This window comes from Microcaecilia unicolor, chromosome 7 (assembly GCF_901765095.1).
Source record: "Microcaecilia unicolor chromosome 7, aMicUni1.1, whole genome shotgun sequence".
NCBI classification, from domain to species: Eukaryota; Metazoa; Chordata; class Amphibia; order Gymnophiona; family Siphonopidae; genus Microcaecilia; species Microcaecilia unicolor.
The window spans coordinates 296,616,032-296,630,792 of record NC_044037.1 but is presented as its reverse complement, the minus strand read 5'-3'; the positions used below and the strand labels follow the sequence as shown (position 1 = coordinate 296,630,792).

Genomic DNA, 14,761 nt, shown 5'->3' with positions numbered 1-14,761 from the left:
ACCAAATGGCTTGGATTTGGCCGTTTTTGAGTATTGTGCTTTCCATTGCTAGGGAGAGGCAGGTTCTCAGGAGTCTTGAACAGCTTGCTTGTTCCTCACTATTGAATATGTGCTAGTGAAACAGCACCACCCACTGGCAGGACCGTAGGTGGAGGACTCCCTCTCAGCTTAGAGGGAACAGTGGTAATGATGCGGAAAATCAATGGCTGCCTCATCCAGGCAGAAGCTGCTCCTACCCGGATCAGAGTCACCGAATATTGAACCCATAAATATTTGGGAGCAGGGGCGTAGCCAGACCTTGCGTTGGGAGGAGGCCAGAGCCTGAGGTGGGGGTCACATTCTTGTCTGCCACTCCGCTGCCGCCCCTCCCCCCGCCCCAGCATACAGAACATGAGGGGAAGACAGAGCAGGGCAGGCAATGCGGCGGCGCCGGAGACTGGCACTGGACAAGACTTCAGCAGGTGGGGGTTGGAGACCCCTGCCAGCAAAACCAGTGGTCCAGAGGGAATTTTGAGGGGGAGCCCAGATCCCCGGCCGTGGCCCCACGTAGCTACGCCACTGTTTGGGAGGATAACTGAGTTTTCAAAAACAGTTACTTCCTTTATAATCTCAGATTAATTGGTATTAGAGCTGACAGAATACTTCACAACAGGCTTGGTATTTTAAATGATTTCTCTTTTAATTTCCGCTCAATCTTTACTGCTCAATAAAAGAAAAATCCCAGCAGGCTAAAAGAAAAAGTGTTACAAAGGCAGTACCCTGGGCTGGTCTCCTGTGCCCCATCTTTTCACTGTTATTTATTGCTGTGTCTGTGCTCTGAGAAAATCTCCCTTTCAGGGTTCACTAAAGACAGACTTCAGACCTGTTATTTTTTTATTTTGGTTTTATCGGTTAAAGGTTATTTGTACAAAAGGACTGCCAATGCTGCATTGTCGTGCTAGTTTACGTTGGCTTAGGGATCATCGTTTAGTTTTACACATTGATAAAACAGCAGTTTGATGGATTTCGGGGCAAAAAGAACGGCCAGTTTTTTCACTAGTATTGTTTGGTAAACCTATGGTCAGTGGCATACCAAGGGGGGGGGGGGGGCAGTCCGCCCCGGGTGCATACCGCTGGGGGGTGCCGCGGCGCGCGCCTGTCGGCTGCGACTTCGAATCGCTACGCTAAATTCTCTCGTTCGCTGCAGCTCCCTCCCTCTGCCCCGGAACAGGTTACTTCCTGTTCCGGGGCAGAGGGAGGGAGCTGCAGCTAACGAGAGAATTTAGCGTAGCGATTCGAACTCGCAGCCGACAGGCGCGCGTCGCGGCACCCCCCCTCCTAGCGGCGTGCACCCGGGGTGGAGGGGGGGCGCATCGGCGATCCGCCCCGGGTGTCATCGACGCTAGGAACGCCACTGCCTATGGTAGTTGTAGATAGATTTCATTATCTAGGGATTATTTTTGATTACAAATTAACATTTCAGAAACAATTGTCATCTTTAGTTAAAAATGGTTTCTTTGTATTCTGTCAGCTGCAAAAGGTAAAGCATTACTTAAGAACATAAAAATAACTATCATAAAAATAACCATACTGGGCCAGACCAATGGTCTATCTAGACCAGCATCCTGTTTCCAGCAGTGGCCAATTCAGGTCGCAAGTATCTAACAGAATCCCAAATAGTAGCAAGATTCATGCTACTGGTCCCAGGGGCAAGCAGCGGCTTTCCTCATGTCTATCTCAATAGTAGACTATGGACTTTTCCTCCAGGAACTTGTCCAAATCTTTTTAACACCCAGCTATACTAACCGCCGATATCTCATCCTCTGGCAATGAGCTCCACAGTTTAACTATTCTTTGAGTGAAAAAGTATTTCCTCGTGTTCCTTTTAAAAGTAACTTCCTTGAGCGTCCCCCCAGTCTTTGTACTTTTTGATTTATGTTTACCCGTTCTACAACACTCAAGGGTCCTTTTATAAAGACGGAGGCACCGTCCATTTTGGGTCTGAGACCTTACCGCCAGCCATAGGCCATAGCGGTAAAGAATTTGGCCGGTAATGACCTACGCAAGTCAGATGCCACTTGGCGCGCAGCCGCTACATGCGCCAGAAAATAAAAAATATTTTTCAGAAATGCGTAGCGGACACGTGTCAAAATTGAAATTGCCATAAGGGCCATGTGGTAACCGGGCGGTATCTTCAATTTGGCACGCATAAAAGGGGCCATCAATATTTTGTAGAACTCCGTCATATCCTCTATCAAAGAGAGGCAGTGATACATGTCTTTCTCATCTCCCATCTCGGTTTTGGTGACATGGTATATGCCAGCATAACATACAAGTGCTCGCACTGAAAGTTAGGCTTGGAACTGCAGACTTACACTTAAATGCCGCTATAGAGTAAGCACTGGGCACGCAGCATCTTGGCAACCTATAGGGGTATGTTTACTAAGGAGCGTTAACATTTTTAACGTGCCTTTAAAGTTAAGGCGCATTAAACACTAATGCGCCTATACATTCCTATGGGTGCATTAGTGTTTAACATTCGTCCATTAATGCGCATTAAAAACGCTAACCCACCTATAGCACACCTTAGTAAACATACCCCATAGACAATTATTCCCCCTAGTGGCTGTGTCCCTTGGAATACTGAGCTTTCACGGCGACTGTGGAACAGCACCATTAAACAGTCTGTACAGCATAGACGGTCGGTAGCCCAACTGTTTGGGGAGGCTAAAGGGGGCGGAGCTTACCTCCATACGCTCCGTGGCAGCGACGTCAATGAAGAAAAAGACTACAGGCTCGCCGCCAGCTTCTCCCTTCTCTCTGCACACAGTGTCCCGTGATGCATTTCCTGTTTCCGCGAGAGCAGAGAGAAGGGAGAAGCTGGCGGCGAGCCTGTAGTCTTTTTCTTCATTGACGTCGCTGCCACGGAAATAAAAGATGAAAATCCGCGGGGCGGGAGGGTGGGCTCCACAACAAGCGGAAGTCGACGATTCGGCTGGGGAGGCTTAGCCTCCCCAAGCCTCTTATACGGGGCGCCTATGCTGTACAGCTACAGAACATGACATGAATATGCATCAGGAATGACTTTTCCACAGAAAGGGAGGGAAGATGCTTGAAATACCGTCACAGTGGAGGAAGTGGTGGGATAAACACACAGCCTCCCTATATAGCAAGAGGAAGAAATCAATAGATTTCGCCAATAAGAAATAAAGTTAAATCGTCAAGATCCCACCTAATCCTACACTACCCAAATTGCAAAGGATTGAAATACAAAACAACCTACGCATCCGGCTTCTCCTACATAAGCGCAAAACAATGGAACGGCCTCCCAAAAGCTGAGAAAACAATACACGACCACCTGAACTTCAGGAAATCACTAAAAACCAACCTCTTCAAAACGGCCTACCCCAACGACCCCACGTAAACCTCCCACCCAGCAACACAACAAGACTATAAGCGTACTGGACAACATGCAATCTTCATCCCTTCCGACCCTCCAATTATAACTTATACAATCACTATGCAACCTTGTATCTGTTATCCTCCCTCATTGGTGATGCTTCACACCTCTCTCTCTAAACCCCCCCCCCCCCCATCTACCTTTGGCAGCGATTCCTGTAAGCAACCTGCGTCAGACTTGCAGGCTTCCCTCTACCGCATCCAGCCCTCGATGACATCATTTCCTGTTTCTTCACTGGTGGGGATGCAGAAGAGGGAAGCCAGCAGGGCTTGCGCAGGCTGCATACTGGAATCGCTCCCAGCGATAGCTTGGAGGTAGACTGGGGAAAGAGAGGGGGGGGTGGGGAAAGAGAGGAACAGGTACCGGGAAGGGGGGGAAGAGGGGCGGATGCTGAGCGGGGGGGGGGGGGGGGGGGGGGGAGGAGAAACATGACGATACCAGGGGCAGAGGGAAAACTGTATGTATGGACAGAGGTGGGGGTGGGAAGGGCCCACCCAAGTTAGCTCAGGGCCCACCAGAAATAACAGGTCTGGCTACACTCCTGCCTAACCACCACCAAAGTGGGCAGACTAGATGGGCCCTGCTGGTTTTTATCTGCTGCAATTTACTATGTTACTAGATCAGGTCTTTCACAGCAGCATGGCTCCGTGTGTTTTGTTTATGCTTGTTTGGCTTGGCTTGGATTTTTTGCTGATGAAATTCACAGAGCTGAGAATCAAACAGGAAACAGGAACATCCTGTTTGGAATTTCTGGAAGATTTACAAGTAAGGATTCAGGTTACAGACTGCAAGCTTATCAACATTAACGGGTCTGACGCCTCTGGCTCTAGTTACAATTCTGACAGTTTCAGAGTTTTCCAAAAGATTTGCACTTTTGACCATCCTGTAGGGTCATCGAATGCGTGTTTTTTTCTTAGATGAGACTGATTCTGGCCTGGTTTTAACGGACTTGCACTCGTGGACTTGTTTTCCTACTTGTGGTGAGTAAATCTGAGCTGGCAGTTTACACACTGGACAGAAATGTAGCCAGCAATATGATCAGGGTTTTATGTTACAGTTTTAACTTGCCCGGATAGTTATCCAGGTAGCAGAACTGACTACGGGCTGAACCCACATAACTTCCACAGCCACAAAATGCCCAGATTAGCTCCGGCCCTGAATATCAGGTACTAATTCAACCTGTAACAAGTCAGTGCTTTCAAAATGCTGACTGCTGTGGACTGAGTATCAGGGAGATTGATTTTAAGCCCTCTGTATTCATAGCTTTTTTTTTTTCTTTTACAAATTTTCTGTCATGTCTCAAACTCAATCCCCCCAATATTCAGCCGGTGACAGTCAGTGTTTTTTTTTTTTTTTTTAACGTTGATCGTCGCCGGTTAAATTATCCCCCGATATTCAGTGCCGGGCCACATCCGGGCAGTGGCACTGAATTTCAGGGGACAATTTGGGGCAGGCAGGCTACTGCAGCATATGCGGGCCTGGCCGGTTTTCAGCTGAGCCCACGTAAGTTATGCAGCCCCCACTGACTATCGGGCAGGGGCCATATAAGTTTTTTTTTTTTAAATGTTAAAATTGAAATCACCCCTGATGTGTCACATCCCCTCCCCCTTCCAACCCATGGCCACAAGCCACTCCCCCCCCCCCCCCCCCCCCCCACAAATTCCCCTGTGCCCACCCCAACACCCTCACGTAGTTCATGCTGGCTCCCCCTGGGCATACCTTAACCTCTGGTGGTCCAGTGGTGGTCGACTAATGCAAGAGCATCTCTACTTCAGGAAGCAGGTGAAAACTTGACTCTTCACCCAAGCCTTTAATGGAAGAAATAACTAACTTGCTAGTCACAGGCACACAAGGAGTGACACCGGCTGCACACACTGCAGCAGACCTTCTTCATCCATTCCTACCCTAGCTGAGATTATATTTAAGCACCTCTCTGACTGCATGTGCAACTAGCTCTTATCTAAATGTTCTGCCTTTGCTTACACCATGTGCTGTCTATTAAAATGTTTTATTGTGTTGGCATTGTAATTTGAATATTTTTATTACATTTGTACCCTGCACTTTCCCACTCTTGGCAGGCTCAATGCAGCTTACATGGGGCAATGGAGCTGCCTGTGCCTGAAGTGGGAATCAAACTCAGTTCCCCAGAACCAAAGTCCACCACCCTAACCACTAGGCCACTCCTCCACTGTTGCTACTATTTGAGATTCTACATGGAATGTTGCTATTCCACTAGCAACATTCCATGTACAAGTCGCCCTTGCAGATCACCAATGTGGCCACGCAGGCTTCTGCTTCTGTGAGTCTGACGTCCTGCACAATATCAGACTCACAGAAGCAGAAGCCTGCACAGCCTTCTACATGGAATGTTGCTAGTGGAATAGCAATATTCCATGTAGAATCTCCAATAGTATTTATTTTATTTTTTTTACATTTGTACCCCACACTTTCCCACTCATGGCAGGCTCAATGCAGTTTACATGGGGCAATGGAGGGTTAATTGACTTGCCCAGAGTCACAAGGAGCTGCCTGTGCCTGAAGTGGGAATCGAACTCAGTTCCCCAGGACCAAAGTCCACCACCCTAATCACTAGGCCACTCGTCCACTCAATTTTACTGTTCTATTGCTTATATTTGACTTATTCCTGCTGTACACTGCCTTGAGTGAAATTCCTACAAAAAGGCAATAAATAAATCCTAAAAATACAATTGAAAAATCTTTTTTTTTTTTTTTAAATTCTGAACAAAGACTATTTCGTACATTCACCACCCTCTCTGTAAAGAAATATTTCTGCCTGAGTCTGCCTCTTTCACCCCCATCCCATAACTGCTTGTTCTAGAGTCTCTTGAAACAAATCTCCCTCCTGGCCATTTATTCCTGTAAAAAGAATTGAAGCGGTGCAAAGAAAAGCTACGAGAATGGTATGGGATTTGCGTTACAAGACGTATGAGGAGAGACTTGAGGACCTGAACATGGTATACTCTGGAGGAAAGGAGAAACAGGGGTGATATGATACAGACGTTCAAATATTTGAAAGGTATTAATCTGCAAACGAACCTTTTCAGGAGATGCGAAGGCAGTAGAACGAGAGGACATGAAATGAGATTGAAGGGGGGCAGACTCAAGAAAAATGTCAGGAAGTATTTTTTCACGGAGAGAGTAGTGGATGCTTGGAATGCCCTCCTGCGGGAGGTGGTGGAAACGAATACGATAACGGAATTCAAACATGCGTGGGATAAACATAAAGGAATCCTGCTCAGAAGGAATGGATCCTAAGGAACTTAGCCAAGATTGGGTGGCAGAGCCGGTGGCGGGAGATGGAGATGGTGCTGGGCAGACTTATACGGTCTGTGCCAGAGCCGATGGTGGGAGGCGGGACTGATGGTTTGGAGGCGGGGATAGTGCTGGGCAGACTTATACGGTCTGTGCCAGAACCGGTGGTGAGAGGCGGGGCTGGTGGTTGGGAGGCGGGGATAGTGCTCGGCAGACTTATACGGTCTGTGCCCGGAAAAGGACAGGTACAAATCAAGGTAAGGTATACACAAAAAGTAGCACATGTGAGTTTATCTTGTTGGGCAGACTGGATGGACCGCGCAGGTCTTTTTCTGCCTTCATCTACTATGTTACTATGTAATTATCCCTAGCTTATCTTTCCTAACTGTCTTTCCTCCAGGTTATACATACTTAAATCTTTACCTCTGTCCTCATGCACTCTTTGATGAAGACTCTTGACCATTTTAGTAGGAGACCTCTGGGCTAACCTTTTCCACTTTCTATTCTTTTGAGGGTGAGGAGGATTCTGGAATCCTAAAGAGTGACAAGATACCATGCAGAAACTCAGAGTACCAACATTCCATGTAGAACCCCGAAGAATAGCAAGATTCTGGAATCCTAAAGAGTGACAAGATTCCAAGCAGAATCTCAGAGCAGCAACATTCCATACTACAAATCCCAGGGCAAGCAGTTGCTTCCCATGTATGTCTCAATAGCAGACTATGGACTTTTCCTCCAGGAACCTGTCCAAACCTTTTTTAAACCCAGATACGCTAACCGCTGTTACCACATCCTCCAGCTTAAATATTTGTTCAGTGAAAAATATTTCCTCCTATTTGTTTTAAAAGTATTTCCATGTAACTTCCTCGAGTGTCCCCTAGAGTGTCTGCTGCTGCGTGCTGATGTAAGTTCACAGTGCTCGGGCCAGATGGAGGGGTGGCGGCAACTCCGTGGGGGGGGGAGGGGGAGCGGTTCCGACGTCTGCAGCATGCCAGTAGAGACTTCCCTCTCTGTCCCGCCCCCATCATCACGTATTGAAGCGGGGGCGGGGCAGAGAGGGAAGTCTCTACTGCGCATTTGCGAGTGAGTACGGTCACTCGCCGTTTATACGTTTGATTATTCTTTAGAGGAAATAAATTCTTGTAACTTTTCTGGGTCAAAGAAAATATATGATATGGAATTAATAGAAATAAGACATTTACAAGGAAACCTCAGTTGAAAAGTTCCTCCTATACGGAGAACTCTTTCTTTAAACGACAAAAAAGCTTTTCTACTTCTCTGGGTATCCTTGGAAAAGTCCGGAAAAATCTATATTTTTCAACCAAGAAAAGTGGAGTTCATATGGCGAAAATAAAGTCTCAGTACATTGTTACAATCGGTTTGTAGAGCAAATGTAACAAGCAGTGTGGTTCTCTCAGTTATATCCTCCATAGAGCGTTCTAGAAAGTCACTTAAATTCACAGCAGGTTGAGAATTCCGAGGGATATCACCCCTTCCTGCACCAGAAATATATTGCACTCTAATAATAGGTGGGGACTCCCTCAGAGGGGACCCCTAATATCTCTTTAACGTATTTCCTCAACATTTCTAGTGCTGGAATGAGTGGAGATTTCAGAAAATTAAAGAAAACGGAAGTTATTAATCCTAATTTGGTTTTCAAGAAAATCTATTTTATGTTGCTGGAGATTAGAATTTTTCATCAACATTTCTGTTGAAGATTTCACAGTTTTAAAGTCAATATCCACGGCATCCAGTTTAGTTGTATGCTCTGCAACTTTAAGAGAAATACCTGTCCGAGTTTGCTTTACTTCTGCCAATTCTCCTGTTAGTATTCGGGCAATCTGTTGTACGCTGGAATTTAGGCCATGTATCGCTTCCCATAAAACTTCTAGGGTAATAGCTGAAGGTCTTTTCAATTCTCCAAACACCACAGAGGGCTCGCTCAGATTCATTTCCGGGCGAGATACTCGTCTGTATCGATGTTCCTTCTGGCGTTGAGGAAGCAGCGGGGTCTCCACTAACCAGCGCAAGGGACCGACTTCCGAATTCCTCGCTCTGTTCCACCGCTGCGACCTGTCTCTCTCCTGGCCTTGGAGGTACAGCTGTTGGGGGAGGACTCAATGAGACTCCCTCGGCGCTCAGGTCAGTAAGATTACCCGGACCACCCGTAGCGAAACCGCCAGCTCCCGGCGTTAGCAGTCCCAACGAAGTAGGCTCCACCCTGCCTGCGGAGATAGGTGCACTGGGTTTACCTTTTCGCTTCCCCATTCCGGTCAGCGAATCTCCGTGTGCAAACTTCAATGGAAGTAGGAGACAGCTAAACACACGTCTGCTCAGCTAGACGCCATCTTGGATCTCGAGTGTCCCCTAGTCTTAACGAGGCGTCAATCATTTACTGGAGTTAATTGGCATTCGTTTACACATTTTCATGAACATCTGTCCTAGTTGCTATTCTATAACATCAGCCCCTGACTTTTCTATTGTTCAACTCAAAAGGTGAGTGTGGGCGGATCAGGGGGCACTCCCAGAAGTTAGCCGCAATGTTATAGAATATTGTCATATTCACAGCGAAGCTGGGCATCAGCTTTACACCAGGTTTCATCAGGTGTAAATCCAGTGCCCTACATTAGTCGCGAGATCTGAGCTAAGCTAGTATTCTGTAAAGGGTGCGCATTCTGTGCCAGGGCCGCCGAGAGACTAGGCCGGGCCCGGGGCAAGGCCACCCCGCCTCCGCTGCCACCCCCGTCGCTCCCCCTGCCGTCCCCTGTTGCTCCCCCCGCCACTGCCGCCCCCCCCCCGTCGCTCCCCTCCACCGCCTGCAGTCCCCAGTCTCACCTGCCTGCCTCCAAGGCTCCGGGCCCCCTGCATTCGAAGCGGCAGTCACAGATCGCCTCTCTTCTGGCCTTCCCTCCCTGTGTCCCACCTTCATCTGATGACTGATGCTTCGAATGAAGGGGGCCCGGAGCCGAGGAGGCAGGCAGGTGAGACCGGGGACTGCAGCGCTGGCGGCCTGGCCAGGGGAATTTTGTCCCCCCTGCCCCCCTCTCAGCGGCCCTGCTCTGTGCAAAATACTGGTTTATCGCGGATCTTTTCGGTGCCTAACTTTGGCCACCATTTACTGAATCCGGCCCTAAGTAGCTAATATATTTTAGCAAAAGGGCGCCTAAATTATTCTAAATTTGATGGTCAGAACCACTGTTCCCTCTAAGCTGAGGGGGAGTCCTCTAACTGCACTACTGCCAGTGGGGGGGGGGAGCAGTGCTTCAATATTGTGTTTTCAATGGCTAGAGACAGCCAACTTACCTGTCCCTCAGTATTGAAAATGTGATAGTGAAACAGCACTTCCCACTGGCAGGACTGTGTAGGTGGAGGACTTCCGCTCAGCTTAGAAGGAACAGGAGTGGAGGAGTGGCCTAGTGGTTAGAGCACTGGTCTTGCAATCCAGAGGTGGCTGGTTCAAATCCCACTGCTGCTCCTTGTGATCTTGGGCAAGTCACTTAACCCTCCATTGCCTCAGGTACAAACTTAGATTATGAGAGAAATATCCAGAGTACCTGAATGTAACTCACCTTGAGCTACTACTGAAAAAGGTGTGAACAAAATCTAAATAAATAAATTCAAGAATTGCACAATTCTCACACATACTGAACTAAGAATTTTGGCATTTCCGTTCTGAACAAAATTATCTGCCCTTGACACTTGGAGGGACAATCTTTTAAGCTATTTAACTGGTGAAAAACTTGTGTCAAGTTTTACAGCATGCACACCTTTAGCTGCATTGGGGGAAAGCAGACCTCAGGGCACGCTTTGGGACAGATCCAAAATTAACACCTGCAGACTGAAGTTTCTAAAATTGCTTGCGTTATTTTGCAGCAAAATTCTATCCATGCTAAAAGCGGGTGCAAAACATCTGTGGATACCCTGCACCTGGAGCAATTTGCAATGTGAAATTCAGTGTGAACTCTGTGGGCCATGGAGTCCGCTCCGACACTGTTATTTGAAAATGACCTGCTCGAAGATCCAAATCGACTGTACTCAGTGGCTTTTTCCCCATTTTGTGATTGAGAGAAAAAATGCCGAGTACCCCCTGGCATTAAGGGGGCCTTTCCCAAAGCCGCACTAGCATTTTTACCGCAAGCTAAAAACGCTAGTGCGGCTTTGGAAAAGACCATCTTAATCTGCATACCGTATTAACCAAGAAAACAACAACGGTACTTCCAGCATAGAAGCCAGCTCGGTGGGTGCCGAGGGTGCACGAGCACCCCCTAATACTGAGCAAGCTCCTTGACTATGTCCAAGAAGGGGCCATTCCTGTTGGGTTTAGCATCCCCAATCGTTTTGAAAAGTTAGCTCCTATGACATCTGACATTTATTTATTTATTGCATTTGTACCCCACATTTTCCCACCTATTTGCAGGTTCTATGTGGCTTACATGGTACCGTCAAAGGCGCTTGCCCAGTCGGTTAATAACAGATACAAGGTTGTAAAGTGATCGTATAAGTTATAATTGGAGGGTCGGAATGGATGAAGATTGCGTGTTAATTTGCATAATGTATTAACAAAGAAAATAACAACAGATATTCCATTTCCTTGTATATTTTTTATTTCACCTTTTGACATTCGGCGAATTATTCCTAGATGCCTTAGCCTGCACACCGCTCTGCTCTGCTAAGTCAGAGTGGTATCAAAAGTTTTAGAAATAAATAAAAGCAGAACTCAGTTAGCAATGGACTATTAAAAAACAAAACAAAACAAAAACATAACTGTCGCCTGCCCTTTAAAGCTTATTTCTGATTTAGCAATACGTTCCGAAGGGCTTTCTTAACGTCTTTCAGTCACAAAAACACTAACCCCAGTTCTCAATAGTGCAAATTCTGCCTTCTACTTCATAATATACTTCATAACACACAAACAACACGCGTGCATATGTATAATACTGGTGCATCTTTAAACATATGCTGTCTGGCTGGGGTTTTTTTTTGGCATTATTTATTTATTGGTACTTGTATCCCACAGAATCCGAATTCCAGTTATTAGTATCAAGTTACACACCAAGGGCTCCTAAGTTCCCAGCACCGGTCTAACCAAACAACTTTTAGAAACCCCAGTACCTTTATCTTCCATCAGACTTAGCTTCTTGCCTCTGTCTATATCAGTTTCCAGTTCTTTTACTTGAGGACAGTGGAAAACTTCAGTTTGACCATTCTGCTACCTCAGAAGTTGCCAAAGTATCATTTCTGCTACACTGCTGCCCTTAAACTGTCACTTAAGCAAAAGTTAGACCCAGCCTAAGCCACTAGTTTCTGTGTTGCCCCTCCATATACAAAGCTAAATTAATGTGCAGCAAGGGAAGAGATTGCTGAAAAAAAAAGATTTTCTGCCGGTTGGGTGAACTTTTAGTGGAAACCTCTGTTAGAAAACGGTATTAACCCCCCCCCCCCCCCCCCCCCCCCCGTCACTGGTAAAGAAAGTGGTACTCACATGGAGAAGCTGTCACGGCGCTGGAGTTTTCAGGAGTCATAACTGGACGCTTTTTTTTTTGTTGTTGGATCAGATCCCCCTCTCTCTGCCTGGTGCTGGGAAATGTAGATTGAGCGGAGCAGCTGGGCCGGGAGGGGGGAGGAAGAGACCTGGAGCTGGGGAGGGGGAAGGACCCTGAAGAGTGTTGCTCTGGTTTAGACCCTCCTTGACTGCTTCTCACGCTCTGGAAGAGGAAAAAAAAAAAAGCACGTGTCATTTCTCTGGTCTTCTGCACCGCAGGAGAAGAAGAGGAGGGGCAAAAAAAGTGGTGCAAATAAAACGAATTGTTTTCAAGTTTCATCCCTTTTCCTTTGGGGGATTTTCTCCTTCCGCAGGCAGACGTGGAATTTCCCTTTTCTGAGTGCACGGACGAAGGTGTAAACAAAATAACTGAAAAATGAACTGAACGATATCTTTGGATTGGGCTAACAATACGTTTCTGCTTGCAAACCAGAATTCAGCCTCACAGAGCAGGATCAGGGTCTCCCTCCTCCCCCCCCCCCCCCAAAAAAAAAAAAAAACATTTTAGGTGGGGGAGACCCTGGTTACATGGTGCAAAAGGATCTAATTTTATTTAAATTCAGAGTCTTTTCAATTAAAAAGTGGACATACATACATAGTAACATAGTCAATGATGGCAGATAAAGACCTGTAAAGTCAATCCAGTCTGCCCAACAAGATAAACTCATTTTACATGATATGTGATACTTTATATGTACACCTGAGTTTGATTTGTCCTTGCCTTTCTCAGGGCACAGACCGTAGAAGTCTGCCCAGTACTGTTCTTGCACTAAAAGTTCTGAAGATTCTGGAATCCTAAAGAGTTACAAGATTCTGGAATCCCAGTTAGTAGCAACATTCCATGTAGAACCCCAAAGCGTAACAAAGTAACACAGTAAATGACTGTAGATAAAGACCTGTATGGTCCAGACAGTCTGCCCGACAAGATAAACTCATTTTACATGGTATAAGATACTTTATATGTATAAGCAGAATAACATAAAGCCACACAGCACTAATAATTTAAAGGTGAGCTCAGTCCCTTGTAACCATAAAACCGGGGGCATAGCCAGACCTCGACGGGAGAGGGGGGCCAGAGCCCAAGGTGCGGGGGGGGGGGGGGGACATTTTGGCCTGCCTCCCTGCTGCCGCACTCCTGCCTCCACCTCTGCCCCCCCTGCTGCTTCTGCATCCCCGCCGCTGCCCTCCCCCACTGCCACTGGAAAGTACCTCCTCTGCCTCCCCGCCACTCCACCCCCACGGCATCGCTGCCGCTGGAAGGTACTTTGGCTGGGGGGGGGGGTCCCCAACCCCCCCCCCCCCCCCGCCAGCTAAAGCATTTATCCCACACTGGTCTTACATTGCTGGCGCCCTGTCCTGCTTTCAGCTCCGTGCATGCTCGTTTTAATGAAACTGCGAGCATGCACGGTGCTGAAAAACAGGACAGGGTGCCAGCAATGTAAGATCAGCGAGGGCCAGATGCCTTAGCTGGCGGGAGTTGGGGACCCCGCCAGCCAAACCAGGGGCCCCAGAGCCAGTTTGAGGGGCCCAGGCCCCCATGGCTCCCCACAGGGGCCGCTGAGAGGGGGGGGGGGGAAATTCCCCGGGACTCCAAGGGGGGCCCATCGCCACAGTCCCCTCCACCCGCCCCCCTCCGTCCACTACCAGGCCAGGCCCCCCTGAATTCAAATCATAGCACCACACCTCGACCTCGCTCCGTGTGAAAGAAGCGCAGCAGCGGCAGTCTGCAGATTGCCTCCCTTCGGGCCTTCCCTCCCTGTATCCCGCCCTCGTCTGACGTAACTTGCGCAAGGGCGGGACACAGGGAGGGAAGGCCCGAAGGGAGGCAATCTGCAGACTGTCGCTGCTGCGCTTCTTTCACACGGAGCAAGGTCGAGGTGAGACGCTATGATTTGAATTCAGGGGGGCCCGGCCTGGTGGTGGATGGAGGGGGGGCAGGTGGAGGGGACTGCGGCGCCAGGCCCCCCTTGGAGGCCCGGGGAATTTTGTCCCCCCTGCCCCCCCTCTCGGCAGCCCTGGACAGACTAAACCTGTTCCGATTTCACTTAGTTTCATGCACATTGACACAGTAGATGATGGCAGGTAGGGAAAATTGTCCCCACCTATGATTTTTTCTTGGTCCTATCTACCCTACAGTAGTTGAAGAAATCTAGCTAACTGTCTTACAAGCTTGACCACCTCCTGAATTGTTGGGAGAGAGAGGGGATTGTCTCATTTAATGGTAGACGCACAGAGATGAAATACTGATTTCCCTAGGAAAAGGAGCGCTGTTTCTGGTTCTTGCAGCTGTCTGGGTGGTGTTGCGTCCAGATTTTCTTGAACAACTTTTCAGCGCTGTGCCGTATCTGCTTGCGTGCCGTGCGGTAAACCCAGGGTTGATTCAGTCTGCCCTTTTGAAATGGAGTTGTATGGATGCCCTTCTTTAAGAATTTTAAAGTTGACGACTGAACACAATGTCCATGTCAATGTTGTACATATTGATCGCTGTTTCCCTAAAACAAGGGTTC

General features: G+C 47.8%; 1 protein-coding gene across 1 annotated transcript in view; it reads right to left on the bottom strand.

The window, feature by feature from the left end:
• Positions 1 to 12,435, bottom strand: part of GYPC (glycophorin C (Gerbich blood group)) — a 46,387-nt gene extending 33,952 nt beyond the window's left edge. The window contains exon 1 of the mRNA XM_030210477.1: positions 12,195 to 12,435. Within this exon, the coding sequence (XP_030066337.1) occupies positions 12,195 to 12,234 (40 nt within the window). The 5' untranslated portion in view covers positions 12,235 to 12,435. The remainder of the gene's footprint in view (positions 1 to 12,194) is intronic.
• Positions 12,436 to 14,761: the final 2,326 nt, after the last annotated feature.